General features: G+C 40.7%; 1 protein-coding gene and 1 non-coding gene across 3 annotated transcripts in view; one reads left to right on the top strand and one right to left on the bottom strand.

Annotated features, from left to right (window-relative positions):
• calcrl2 (calcitonin receptor-like 2) overlaps nt 1–6,911 on the top strand; it is a 20,985-nt gene extending 14,074 nt beyond the window's left edge. For both annotated transcript variants that reach the window (XM_035521383.1, XM_035521382.1), the window contains exons 5-13: nt 1–20; nt 387–478; nt 571–688; nt 1,352–1,505; nt 1,900–1,960; nt 2,152–2,215; nt 2,560–2,778; nt 3,463–3,504; nt 5,507–6,911. The exon at nt 1–20 is cut by the window's left edge and continues 93 nt beyond it. In XM_035521383.1, coding sequence (XP_035377276.1) covers nt 1–20; nt 387–478; nt 571–688; nt 1,352–1,505; nt 1,900–1,960; nt 2,152–2,215; nt 2,560–2,778; nt 3,463–3,504; nt 5,507–5,776 — 1,040 coding nt within the window. In that variant the 3' untranslated portion in view covers nt 5,777–6,911. The remainder of the gene's footprint in view (nt 21–386; nt 479–570; nt 689–1,351; nt 1,506–1,899; nt 1,961–2,151; nt 2,216–2,559; nt 2,779–3,462; nt 3,505–5,506) is intronic.
• Nucleotides 6,912–7,346: 435 nt separating this feature from the next.
• trnaq-uug lies at nt 7,347–7,418 on the bottom strand. The gene has a single exon. It is a non-coding gene; the product is annotated as a tRNA-Gln (tRNA).
• Between the last annotated feature and the right edge of the window lie 7,582 nt (nt 7,419–15,000).

Here is a 15,000-nt window from a genome sequence, read left to right as displayed (position 1 = left end):
ATTTTGAACAGAAACTCAAAGTGAGGACATTTTAATCTCTACCTTTTATATTGTGTCCACACAGGGGGGGGTGGGGGGGGGGGTGGGGGACACACACACATGTTTTATTCCTAATGAATGAAACAGCTAGATTGAATAAGGCAAGTGTCGAATGTTCCCATAGTTTATAACATTGTGCAAGGACATGGCAGGACATGATTTGCTGCTCGTGAAGAATCCGTTCCACGGAGATCATGCTGATGCCCACCAGTCGATTTCACGGCACTCATTCCCATCCTGCAATCGTGCTATCCTTGTGTATGGCACAAACTGTATGGCGTTATAAAAGCTTTGTAAACAGAGAATGCACTGGAATGATTGTATTCTCCCATCTTGCCTCTATGCAGCTTGCAATTACCATGTCCTATCTGGCTGTGGTGGGTCATACTCTCTCTGTGGTCTCCCTAGTCATATCCATGTTCATCTTCTCCTATTTCAAGTGAGTAAATGTAAAGACCATCGCGTGAACTCACACATTACACCAATGGTTTATGCATTGCATTGTGAGTACTGTACGCGGTTTTTCTGCAGATGTCTAAGCTGCCAGAGGATCTCTCTCCACAAGAACATGTTTATGTCATTTATCCTGAACTCCATACTTATGGTGATCTGGTTTAACATTATCAACAAGAGCACAGTGAGCGACTCGGTGAGCGTCCAGTCGTCTGTGTTTATCACCCCATTTATTATTTGAAGTTGTTTTACTTTTGTTGTCACCCCTTGTAGAGGATTTTACCCCAATGGTCTAGTCGAGTGTGTATGAGATTCTGGTGTGTTGCGGTTGAGGTAATTTGGTTTTGGCTGATTTGTCATACTGGGTGGTAGATCTTGGATATTTGCATGTCTCTCTCACATGTCCTTTTCTTCGGGGGGTTGTAGTTTTATTTGTCCTTGCAATATTTATACTAAGGCGTACGAGACAAAAACATTATACTGTGATTATTTTACTAGATATCATAACTGTGATATATTGCAGTATATTTCTAGAGCCATGGTGAGGGATTGATATGTATGCATACAGATTAACCTGTATTAATTTGACCAAAATTTATTATTGTTTGAAGTATCATGCCAGTGTAATGACTCATTAAAACTCCCACAAAACATTGATCAAAAAGTGATTAGTTATAAGACTCATCTACAAAATGAAATATTGCTAATATCAGCATTGCAAAAGCCACTATAGCAATAATTATCAACAAAAGAGAAGTTGCGCAGTTCTGATTTAATAGGTCTGTGTGTGTGTGTGTGTGTGTCTGTGTGTGTGTCTGTGTGTGTGTGTGTGTGTGTGTGTGTGCACTGACTCATTCAGATTGTCTGCAAGATCTTTTTAAGTTTGATTCTTTACACACACTGTTCAAACTACTTCTGGATGTTGTGCGAAGGAATCTACCTGCATACTCTCATCATCGTGGCCATGTTCATGGGAGAGCAGCACCTGGGATGGTACTACCTGCTGGGCTGGGGTGAGGAGTCAAATCCATAAGATTCCCTTCGGTCTGATTCACATTGACTCTGTCTGACACTTTGATTACTCCCCTTTGGGGATGTGACTAGCAGAACCCCTCCATATTGCTTTGGTTCACTGATACGAATCGAGTTGTTTCATTAGAAAATCCCCCATACCAGGTTCACTCAAGGTGCTCAGTTCAAATGAAATAGCTAATGTCTAACAGCATGAATATGGTAATTGGTCATTTAAAATGTAAAAATCTTGAAACAGTTGTTCCTATTATTGACCCAGCTTCCATTTAAAGATGACTGATGTTTGTAGCATTCACTTCTCTTCCTCTCATTTTCCTTATCAATTATATTGCATTTTAAAGAGTCATCCTATTAATTTATCTTTCTTTCTTGTAGGTTTTCCCGTTATTCCAACTGTGATCCATGCCATAGCTCGCCTGGTCTTCTACGATGACAAGTAAGCAGACATCTCCATCCATTTTTGCAAAGCTAGGTTTGAATTGAGGTTCAACCTCTCTTCCCCCTGGTTTAAAATGCTGTTTGGAAGGGGATCCTCATGTATTCACTGACGAGTTGCGTGGCATACGTCTGTGTGCATGTGTGTTCGTGCGTGAGTGTTTATGAGCCCTGTGTCTGTGTGTTTCTCAGTTGCTGGATAGACAACACAAGCCTCCTCTATATCGTCCACGGCCCCATCCAGGTTGCCCTGGTGGTGAGTGCTCTCATGTGCTCAAGTGTCTGAGCACATTGTCACACAGGTCTTCTCTCACAGGACCCTCTTTTCCAGCAACATAACAAAAATCTGATTGGCTGTTCCACGGGGCTAATGAGTTTTTACCCCTGGCCACTAACTTTCAGTGATCGTTCTCAGAGAATGATTTAAGTGATACTATTTTAATTTATACAATGCGAGCGAGGCTGTGTGGCTGGACGACAAGACGGTGTGGCACTTTGCTCTGCAGTCTGCATGGACACAACCAAGACCTAAAAGTGCTCAGGAGGGCTCTCCCTCACAGCCATGGCCTGTGAGCCTGTCGCCTCTGTCGCCCCCTGCAGGTGAACCTGTTCTTCCTGATGAACATAGTGCGAGTACTGATCACTAAGCTACGGGTCACGCACAAGACGGAGTCCAGGGTCTACATGAAGGCCGTGCGCGCCACCCTCATCCTGGTGCCTCTGATGGGGATCCATTTCATCCTGGTCCCACTGCAGCCTGAGGGCAAACTGGCCCTGGCCATCTACGAGTTCCTCATGCACATTTTCACGCATTTTCAGGTAGGCTGTTGCCTGACCCACAGACCTGACCCAGGCCCTATGTCTGCCACACAGTCTCTTCATACCAGAAGCTTTTGTCATTTGGACAAATATCTCTGGGAAATTGCTGTTTTGGTTTTTCAGTGTATGAACTTGCATTTCATAAAAACTCAGTAGAATCAATAAGTATGTTTGTCAAAAGAAATCAGTGTAAGAGTGGGAAAGCTGAATACTCTGTTCTATTCTATTCTATTCAGTATTTCACATATCATCACAATGCTATGATGTTGTAACGTGATCGTTGAGGTCCTGGAAATAAAAAGATCAAAGGTGGTTAAAAAAAATCACGAAAAACAGAAGGATTTGTGTATTATATCACAAAAAAGTGCAGGTTTTGAAGATGTTTAATTAAAGCATGGGTTACGATTATTACTGGACTATTTGGCTCAAATGTGACTACCTACACCCTTTACGTATTACTGGTTTCACAAGATGTTTTGAGCCCATCTGTGTTATCTTATGCTATACTACACTGTCAGCGTAGGTTATTCAATGAAAGGGTTTTACATTTATTTTGAATTGGCTGTTAGGTTTCCATCTGCAGTATACTGAATTAAATTAAAATAATATTGTCATTAAGGAAACTGAATGAAACAATTCTAACATTCCTGATTTTTCCCCCATAATCTGTTCCACCCTCCGTAGGGACTCCTGGTCGCCTTTGTCTTCTGTTTCAACAATGGCGAGGTAGGTGCCTAGCTCCATCATACGCTATCACCAGAGAATAAAAAATGTCAAAGCCATGAAATAGCACAGCAAACAGCAAAAAAGGTTGAGACCTTTTAACATAGTCTAGGATCCACTTGAGACAAGCTGTAGTGTTTTGTTTTTTTAAAACTACTCCAGAGTTTTAAAAACTACACACTTAGTACTTCGGTTGTTAACTGATTTTGGTCTTTTTCTTAGTTATTAACTGAGCCTCTAGCTCTTTTTAAATGCAGAAGTAATGTGTTTTGTGCTAATTTTTTGTGGAGTTCAAGTCTGGGTCAGTGCTAAATGGAAGCCGTTTCTGCTAGAATTTCAGGTGAAAGCCCATGGTTTCTATGCAGAAACAGTACAAAATTAAGTATTCTTGTTATATTATACAATCTGGGGCCATGAATAAAATGGAAGAGCCATTTTCTAGCCTATAAGCTGTATTATTACTTAACAACATTAATACAAGCTTAAAGAAAGGTCGAGAGTAGAGAGAACTTTTATTTATTTACTTCTACTCGATTGTTACATGCCCCCGGTTGGTGGCAAAATCGAAAGGGCTGTAACAGTCCTAAAAGGAGTGTGTGTGTGTGTGTGTGTGTGTGTGTGTGTGTGTGTGTGTGTGTGTGTGTGTGTGTGTGTGTGAGGCATGCGTAAAATAGCCAAGGATGAGACCAACACCACTAACCTCTGTGTTTATCAATTTACTTGTACCAATAAAATCAATGGCAAGAGCACATAGTTCAGAGCATAAGAACAATTCCAGTGAGTGACCATAAAGTACGGGTGGACGTTATGGATGGTGCCAAAGAAATGAGAATAATAATAAAACAGCTTCCCTGCCTACCACATACCTTTCCTGATCAACAATGCAACGAAGTGGCACCCACCCCTAATCTACCACATCTATACATTAAAATCACCTGTAACCATGTTACCTGACTTGTCCACACCGACAGAGAGGGGAAACATAACAGCAATCTAGTAAGTAAATTATACAGTATCGTTCATACACTGTCACAAGATGCCTTAAGTAATAACTCTCACGCATGGCCCGAACCAGCGCTGCATACTTTAACGAAATGCCCTAAATAATAACTCAAACTTGTGCCCAACCAGCGCTGCACACTCTCACAGGAGAGAATATCTGCCTTTAAAGCAGTAGTCCCGCCTCCATCTCGGCCCACAAGACTTCTCATTGGTTTAACTGTAACAGGGAAAAACAACCAATACAAAACACAAACGTGCACACATGGCACGTAACAGGACCATGATTAAAATGGAAGAGCCATATTCTAGCCTATAAGCTGTATTATTACTCAGCAACATTAATACAAGCTTAAAGAAAGGTCGAGAGTAGAGGGAACTTTTATTAATTTACTTCTACTTGACCTTCTTAAAGGAAAAACTATAACAGAACTACTGAAAACATGGGGAAAATACGCAGTCACGGTTACCGCAGTGTTAACAGATAGCCTATTTTATTATTTTACACTGTAAAGGTCATCCCCACACACAATGTTGTAACATCGGGAATATTTAAAAAAATAAATAAATCCCTATACATGCGGAACATCGCGGTAAATCACACTCATTGAAAAATAGCCTGCATCACAGAGTAGTTGTGATTTGCTGTGCTCATTACATTGCTTCCAGTGTAAAATGGCATTAAAGGAGGAATAAGTCATTTTCCCAATGATTCTTATTCATGTTCTGTAATAGCCATTATACTGACAAATATTGGCCTGGGTGTTTCAGAGATTCTGTACTAAATCTGTTTTAAAAATGGCCATGTGGGGGAACTGCTCTGTGGAGCATAAACCAGTTCATTTGAGGAGTACAAAAGAAATGTTATTTTTCATATAATATGAGCTGCACTTTATAGAAAAAAACGAAAGAAAGAAAAAATAATAAATAATCATTTAAAAAAAAAAATGTTTGCTGCTTTTTGGTGACGAAAATGGCTTATTGCCTCTTTAATGGTCTCTTCCAGGTCCAGTCAGTTGTCAGGCGCAGGTCTTCCCAGTACAAGGCTCAGTGGCGACGTCATCGCCGGGTGACAGCCGAGTCTCACAGCAACTACCACACCAACTCGTCGTTCACAGAGACCAGTCGGGTCACAGTCAGCCTCGAGCAGGCGCCGTTTTGCTCGGAGGACGAGAAATCGCAAGCAGCCATGCACTCACTCAACAGACAGAGCAACGGGAAGCACAGTTACAGCAGCTGCAAAGAGACACTGAACGTAGATTCATCCGTCATATAAAAGAGAACCTCCTTTTTCACCCTGGCAGACGACATGCCCAAACAATGTAAAATGTGAATAGAACGTGTTGGCGTCAGCATGTTAAACGTACTAGACACTTGCATTGTTTTGGCGGCACGTTCCTTTAAATGGCACCCCTTTAATAGCTGGTTTCAGTGTTGTAAGCCTAATTTTTAAAAAATGCATGAATGACAAACTCAGTTTGGGCAACAGTGCCTCAACAGAAGACACGTTTAGAGAGAGTACAGATAGAAACATCAGTCCTAAAATACACTAAACAAGGCGCTGGCTGGTTATTAAGTCACTATTTCATAATATGGGCCAGGAGCACGTGTGCTCACATGTCCCACAACACAGCCTTTCTCTGTTTACACAATCATACCTACAAACCATGTTTATACCCAAGCATGGTCCGAAATTCAAGGTTGCTGCACCATTTGACTGGATGGTCTATATTAACAAGGTTAAATAGTCATATGAGAAGATGCTTGCTGTGTTTTAAAGAGGCAGAAGTTTTTTTGGCCTGTCTCATTTTCAACAGCAGCAAGACATTACAAATATTAAACAGTAGGTGGGCTGTACTATCAAATATATCACAATGACCAGAATAATCTGTGAGGCTTTATTTTTTGCTATTAAAAACAGTTTCTCATTATGCCATGCTATGCTTAAGCAGCTTTCTATGACTCTCAAACACCAAAGCGAGATTTCCATAGATTTTCACCAAATGTATATGTGCTGACTGAATTCTTCTGTTGGATACAGTCATATAGAAAAAAAAATTTGAAACATGTTTTAATAAGGTGTTGCCTTCACAAGCACTACAATAAAAAATGTAATTATTTTTAAAATATGTTTGTAAACACTTTTGCTGTAAATAGGAATTTGTACAAGCACTTATTTTTCACTGACTACCTACTCCCATTGCTCCTAATGGCTTTTTTTCCTCTGTGCTTGATATTGTGGTGAGTTACAAAAATATGTTTGCATGCATGTGGATATTGGTGAAATTAGGTGACAAAAACATTCCTTTCAATCTGCCAAACATTTGGGGATTAACTGTAATCTCTTTTGTTTATGTGATGGATGCTAGTGTTGTAAAGTGCGCAATAAACGTTATGGACATTTGAAACTATTGGTCCAATCTCACATGTGAACTGATCACAACTGATCTTGTGTTCACCCCACAAATTTGAATAAAAACTAAAAACTGGAAACTACTACAGAAAACATCTAATTAAATACTCAGCACTGCAGTAAATCCTACCTGATTAGGTCATTAAATAATAATTATGTGAAGGTTCGAATCAGACAGAAATGTTTCAGTGCTGTGGCCGAAGATGTGACACCACGGCGGATAAAAGGCCTGCTTATCTAGGACCAATTTTACCTCCGTCCACCTCGTTCTGAGAGATATGTTATGTTCCTTCGGATACTTAAGACAACCTGAGATGCCAGTTAGTTACCACATATTCTGTGAGATCTTGTGAACGGACGTAGTTCAGTTATCCTCCCTCGGTCAGACTATCGGAAGAACGTTTTTCCATGTTAATGACATCTGAAAATGTCGAGGTCCCACCGAGATTTGAACTCGGATCGCTGGATTCAAAGTCCAGAGTGCTAACCATTACACCATGGGACCACCGTAAACATAGGTGGGAATTAATTCTGAAGAAGAGTCCTAAAATTTACTTAAAATCGATTTATCTTCGGCGTTCAGTATAAGCGCCCTTTTATTTGAAGCCGTCAGCTTCACAACAAACTAACCAGTATCAGACCAAGTCGACTGCATACTGCAGTATTGACTTCTTGTATATACAATCATTCGAAATATGTTAAAAAATAACCGAAAATGAGCCAGCTAGCTACGCAGCCTACATTACTCGTATCTCACCTCAGCAAGCACCATTTTTACTGAGTGACTAGGTGCTGGGGTGCCGTTTGGAGATTTTGGTGAGCTTGGTAAATGAGACATTTAAATTCAGAGTTGGTGGACCATGGTGAACTATATGCATATTTAGTGTCTTGATTTGATAGGCTGTGGTTCAATCAATGCGACGCTTTACCCACCACCATAATAAGACAAATATAGCCTATGCAAACGTGTCGAGCAGAAAGCACCTCATATGGATGAGATGTAGCCTACAATTCATCACACCCGAGAACCACTGTTACTCTCAGACCGAGTCGCTTTTACAGGACAAGGTCTGAATGTATGTAATTATCTATACTAAAGCATGGAAAAGATACTAGCTGTGTCAACCTGGTCGCTTGGACAGCAAAATAAGATGGCATTGTGAATAAAAAATCTAGTTAGAGAAGCAGGAAACTTAATAATAATATAATAATATAATTAATAATTATATAATAATAAATAAAGTTAACCATAATACAGAAATCGGAGAAGCAGGAAAGGCCACTAGTTTAAACCTAGTGTAGCAACCAGAGAAGCAATAGTGATTAATTTGTCTAAAAAATATCTAGATATTAATAAAGTCAGATTTAAGAACATGTGCCTCCAAAGGTCAATAGGATCATTACACCTGGCAAACAAATTACACTGGGTGAAAGGTTGTTGTTGTTGTTTTTCCCCAATGCACCTTCATCTGCAATAGGCCGGTGCGGCTGAAGGTATATTTTCACCGACCAGCCTGATTAAACTTGCTTAATCAACTAGTCTGCTCATCGTTCAAGCCCTTACGTGCGTTCATAGCTGGTCGGGGAAGACGGTCGGCCAAGTTAGTCATGACTACCAAGGAACACGTTATAGGCGGTGAAATACAAAAAGTCTGACATGGGAGACTTCACTAGTTCGTGTGGCGGACTGCCATTGCACCACGTCGCTAGTTCCTCGTCCCGCACCCTGAACATTGTCAGCAAAATCTGAATTCATGTATTCTGATCATAAATATCCAGATCTTATCAGGCCTCCTCCCGTTTGGTTAGAATGAACACCTGTAGCCAAACTTGAAATTTTCGTTTTGTTTTTTTTAATTTCATAGCTCTGGCCTAAGATATAAGCATCTTCTTTTACGACACTAGATGGCGATGTACTCCACCAATCTAGAGCAGCCTTCTCGTCTACCTTCGTTTGTAATTGTGTGCGTTAAAGCCCTCATTTTATATTAAACAATCATTCCAATACATTTAAGGGTGTGTTCACTGAGACCCAGAGCGTTGTTTCCACGCAAGATAGTTAACATGTAAGAGGATTTAATGTTTAATCTGCACAAGGTCGTCAGGGATGGACAGAACGCCGTTTTACTTCAAGGACAACTTTTCAGACTCATATGTTGGTGGAAGCTGCTTTTTACAGTGTTTTTGAAAGGTCCGTTATTATGCCTTCTCTCTTAATGGTTAAGGCTATAATTTGGATCTGGGGAGCTATTTCATGCAGTAACATAAAGGGGTGGCATCTGTGAGAACTTAGAAAATTTCCCCTTTCAAATCAGATGTTCAGTTGCTAGTGTGGTCTCTATTTGGTCCAGCAATCAGATGTTCATTTGCTAGTGTGGTCTCTATTTGGTCCAGCTCACCGAACCTTGTTGCATGATTGGACGATTCAGTTTAATTTTGCATGTGCATGCTTTGTAATTTTGCTTGTGTATGGCTATTTCTGTTATTTAGTATTTTATTTTAAGGTAGGTGGTTGCCTCTGTGGCAGGCCCCTAATCCCACTGTAGGTCCAGATCCTGATTACTGTTCGTCTCAAGCTTTATCTAATTTAGGGCATTCTAGATCACCAGCTATTGTTATCCTTTAGGTAAAGAACCAACACAGGTAGCCTGCTCTGTTCATTTTGTCTCTGCCTCAATAAGTTCATTTTAAGATTTGTGTACCACTTTATACAACAAGTGTTATCACAAAGCAGCATTGCAGAAATTAGCTTTACTTATAATGTGGGTCCAGGCGCCTACTGAACAAGCCAAAGGTGGTAGAAGAGTTGGAGCATGAAACCAAAGCTCCAATTCTGGATGACAAAATAATGACTACCAAATGAAAGTGGTTTTACGATAAAGCTATAAAAACTCTGAGTTAAAGAAGGATAAAGATGCTAGGTGAGCATACTCATGAAGCAGAAGTATTCAGATTAATTAGTAAGAAGAGTCAAAGTATGCACAGGAAACATCTAAACATAGTCCACCTGGAGTGCAGATGAAAATAGTGACTGAAGTGTCAACCCAGCCGCACTTTTTAATCTCACTTACATTTTCTCAAGGACAGTGGCATGTATTGTCTGGCATTTATTGTATGTTTAAAAAAAAAAAAAGTTAGTGATTCATTTGCCACAGAAAGTATTGTGTCAACCTTGCTCCTCAGTAAATCAGTTCTTTTGGTCTTCTCGCCAAAACTTAATTCATATACATAAGATCTAAGACACCGAAGATCTACATAGGCAGGGACCAAACGGACACTAAAGAACTATAAGACACCCACTTTTCAGAGCGTTTCAGTAAGGCCCCCCTTTGCTTACAATTACATTTCAACATCTTGCGTCCACGCACTGACAATTTAAGCGTGCGATAAACGCATGCGGTGGACGGATCAAGAACGAAATTCCAAAAAAGCACGTTTCACCTAGCTTGACGGTGGTGAGATAAAACAGATACAGAGGACACTGTAAATAAAAAGTGTCTGGCGATCTATTTATGTCCGTTTTAAATCCAAGCGTTTCCCCTCCGCCTTTAAAACGCACCCCCAGTAGCAGGCTATGCGCAAACAAATACATTTCCCTTGCTGGCGTTTTGGTACAGTGTGCCGTCTGTCTGCTTAGAATCCCAGCAGTGTCCAACCGAATGCAGTGCAAACAGAACGCCTTTACCGGCCCCGGTGTGGCTTTAGTTCTGGCGGGGCAGAAATGCCCGAGATTTAGACTATACACAACATGCTGTATTTCAGAACCTCGCGGTCATTTGTTTAGCCTGGCTATCTGCTGCCACGACGCGTCTGTGCGAAAATCGTGTTTATGCTGAAAATAAATAAATTAAACATTTTATATATATATATATATATATATATATATATATATATATATATATATATATATATATATATATATATATATATATATATATATAATTATTGTTGTTGTTGTTGTTGTTGTTGTTATTGTTATTTTATGCATAGACCATATAATATCATTATAAAGCAAATATTCACAGACTAGTATTTCCGTTGAGAAGCCCAGCTGGCGTGGTGGTCCTGTGTCAGCTGTGTAGGTTGCATTGTTGTGTGTTGAAGCTTGGTTGGAGGGGACAGCAGCTGTCAGTCACACACACTATAGAGACCCAGTATGAATTACATGGGGTTCACAGATCAGCGGGTATGTTTGTGCGCACTGAATATAACACTCCCCCCACCCACCCGGCTGTACTCTTCTACTGAAACAAATTCATGTCTGACATCAGCATCAGTGGTATGCCAGTTATACTGATGATATCAATAAGAGACAGAGTATTTAGTCTGACTAATCTACCTGCTGGAGAACTGTTGTATATATCCATACCCACACAGCCATGCAAGAACTCCAGTTTGGCCGGGTTCTGAGTTGCTTCTGATAGGCTCTTGTGACATAAATAGCACAGCACAGTATAACATTGACTCTATGTGAAAGAGCAGCCAATATACTGACAGAGCAAGCCTGACAGAGACTGTTCCGTTGAGCTCTCTGCCAGACCCTTTAAAAATAGATGGAGACCACACTGCACCATGGTTCCGCCAAAGCCTCACACCCCGCAGAACATCAGACCAAAATGGCCAGCAGAAGACCACAGGCTGGTGAGACTGGAGTGACACACATACTGGCGTCTGCAGTTCTCTTCTCTTCCACCCTACACATGCACGCTTGAGACCTTTCCTGTGCCTGGATTTTAGGGGAGTGTCCTCAGAGTTGAGCAGAGAGTGCTGTAATTTTCTAAGTATAGTCCTGGCAGAGAGGACCAATTCCTCGGCCTGCCAGCTTGCCCTTTCGGGCTTGTTTCTGATGGAAAGTTACTTTAAGGGCAGCAGGAGTGGCACTTGTGCGTGCACCCATACCCCAGCACTCATGATGATCATCCCCAGATCTGCTCTCTTACTGCTGCTGTGCTTATCTTTAAAAGATATTTAACCAAAGATTCAGGAATGTTCAGTTTCTTTCTATTTTTTTCAAAAAACAGTCCACTGTTTTGAACATTCCCAACCAGTACACCCATTAGTGCAACCATGTAGTGACTTTAAGACTTATACCACATTGGAGATGTCCTGCAATCACGTGTCAGTCAGTAATCATGCTCCTCTAATCAACATTGTGCTATGTGAAAAAAAACCCATCCCTATCCATCTGTGACTCCAGCTGTGTATGTATTTGTGTTTTTAGGTCAGAGCTTTAATAATGGTCATGACCTATTGTCTCGGGCAAAAACCAGTGGCTGGCCTGACCACGATGTAAACAAAGCAGTGAAGGCTGGGTGTGCTATCGTTAAAGGTGGGCTATACAACGTTATAGCCTGTTACAGTGCAAGAATGTCACTAAAGCAGTTAATTGACACCCTAATTCTGACTTTGATCATACGTCAGCGGCCCAGTTTTCCAAAATATGTCATTATAAAAACATTTTGTAAGAATCCTTTTCCTTTTCAAAGGAAAGTCAAAGTTCCTCTGATCTACCCTTTATGAATTGCTGATAAATTAGGCTTATTTAGAGTTTGCAGATGGAGCAATTACATTTTAAAAAGAGAGTTTGTTTAGTACAGAAGTATAAGTTGCTGGACACAACAAATGGGGAAACAGCAGATTTTCTTTCCAATGTGCCAGCCAATCACCTCACACAAAATAATATCCCAATCAGTATGAGGCTGGTTTGAATTTTTTATTTTTTTTCCAAGCTGAGCACTTTCATCACTGAATGTTACATCTCCTTTTTGACTTTTATTGTTTCTCCTAAGGAATTTTAAGAGAAACTTTGGTGGCAAATTTGATGTTAAAATGAGTTGGATTAATTTTTACATCTCCCGATAACATTTTCCTATGGGAACTCCTTGTAAATCCTATTTAAAATCTATGATGTCTCAAAAGTCTAAATTACAGGAGTATCTAATGAACACTGGTGTATGAGAAAGTCTAATGATTGAAATACAGCCTTTTCTATGTAATAAGGAGCGAGGTTCATTTGAGATGGGCCTGGCCCGTAAAATGGCCAACCCGCTACAACGATCCTGTTCTCTTATGGGTGTAGTTTCACCTGATCTCAGCATCCAGTCTGTGACCACATCCTTTCAATACAGCAGATACAGTGGAAAACCACAAGTGTTATATAACTTTTCTTCTGATTGGATCCCATCTCTTCTGATGCGCTTGCGTGTGGGTTCTACCAAATCCTCTTTCATTTTCCCTGCATCTAGTCATTTTTGTCATGCTGAGACAAATATGGATGGATTCTGCTTTGGGATTTACAGGACACTGACTCTTGTGATTTTCTGCATATTATTGCTAATATATCCCTCAATAAACTTGTTTGATGAACTTGTTTTGGTAATGTACACATCATTTGTGTGGATGTTTGGACTTTTAAAGTAATATGACTTTGTGTGCCTTAGAGTAATTTGAGTAGTAACGAATTGAATCAAGTAATATATCATTGTATAGCTTTGTAACAGTGCCCCAGTATATAAAAAAAAACGAACTAAATTCTTTTTTTTTTTTTTGTAGGGCTCACATAAACATTTGGCCAGCTGTTGCGTTGCAATTATTCCACTGAAGAAGAATGTGCTGTGTTTCTGATACACACAGTCATGTTAATAGATGCATAAAATGTCGGTGAATTCAACAGACAAAGTGTGAGTGAAAAAAGGGGGAGTGGATGTCTTTAATATTTCCTTCATCACGGGGATAAAGCTGACTCACAGTATAGACAGCGCAGCCATTCACTCACATGCACCATGTTTCTTTCTCTCTTTCTTACACACCCTGGCCGTCTGTTCCTCTTGTCCTCTCACTTCATCTCTCTCCCTCTTTCTCTGTCTCCTGTTCTCTGTTGGTCTGTCTGTCGGTCTGTCTGTCGGTCTGTCTGCCTGTCTGTCTGTCTGTATGCATGTCTGTCCGTTTATTTGTCTGTTGGTCTGTCTGTCGGTCTGTCTGCCTGTCTGTCTGTCTGTCTGTCTGTATGTCTGTCTGTTTATTTGTCTGTCTGTCTGTCTGTCTGCCTGTCTGTCTTCTCATACTTTGTTTGCGCCTCTCCTAAAACCCAACATTCCGACCGAAATGCCTTGTGTCTTGACCGTTTGCTTCCAGATTGTTTTGAGTGTGTGTGTGTGTGTGTGTGAGTACGAGGCCCGAGCAAGGGGAGATGGGGAAGAGAGAGCAGTGGCCATTTTGCCAGTGATGTCCAGCGTTCAACATTGATCCGGAGTTGAAGAGTGGTGAGACTGCAGCGCCCCTCCCAATAGCCCCCCAACCCCCCAACCCCGCTCCCTCCTTCCTTCTCCTCCTCCTGTTCTCTTCCCTTACGCTCCTTCACTCCATCCTTCCTTTCTGGCTTTTCCTTCCTTTTAGCTTCTCTGTATTTCGAGCGCATGCTCTTCTGGTTGCCGCGTTATTTTGTTGTTCTTTGCACCCTGTTCTCTCTATTTTGTTAATATTCTGTTTGATTTCTCGGTTTTTCCATAAATTCCTGATGGTCGCTGATGTCTCTTTAGTCTCTGGTGACCATTGAGCTCTTTCGCTGTGTGCACTGTTCCATTTCCTAGTATCCCATTTCAACACTACTTGTACATTTGCACATTTACATTTTTCCCCAAAGTGCATAATTCAGTTGGAGTGACATGACACCCCACTCAGAGAGACTTTACCGTGAGAGTTTTCCTGTTTCTGTCTCATACTTCTTTTACCCTGTACTAGTCCCACTATGATTAACTGTTCAGCATACAATAGACCATTTTTACAGATAAAATTGCCTAAATTAGACACAAACCCAAAAAACATTTCACACAACAACAACAACTAATGTTATAGGCTGTGCCTGTACGTGTTGTGATGTCACATGGTCCTAATCCCAGGCTTGTAAAGAGGAAATGCTGGGCGTGACAAAAAAAAAAAAAAAAATCTTCCTCTGTCACCACTGCTGTGCACTCTGATTGGCAGAAAAGGTTCAATGGAGCTTGCCGTGGGTTGAATACCAACCCCTTTACACATAAGTAGACACACCTACACCCACACAAACACACAAACACACACGCTCTGAATAT

Source organism: Electrophorus electricus, chromosome 22 (genome assembly GCF_013358815.1).
Source record: "Electrophorus electricus isolate fEleEle1 chromosome 22, fEleEle1.pri, whole genome shotgun sequence".
NCBI lineage: Eukaryota > Metazoa > Chordata > Actinopteri > Gymnotiformes > Gymnotidae > Electrophorus > Electrophorus electricus.
The sequence above is the reverse complement of the archived record's forward strand: the minus strand, read 5'-3'. Positions and strand labels throughout refer to the sequence as shown.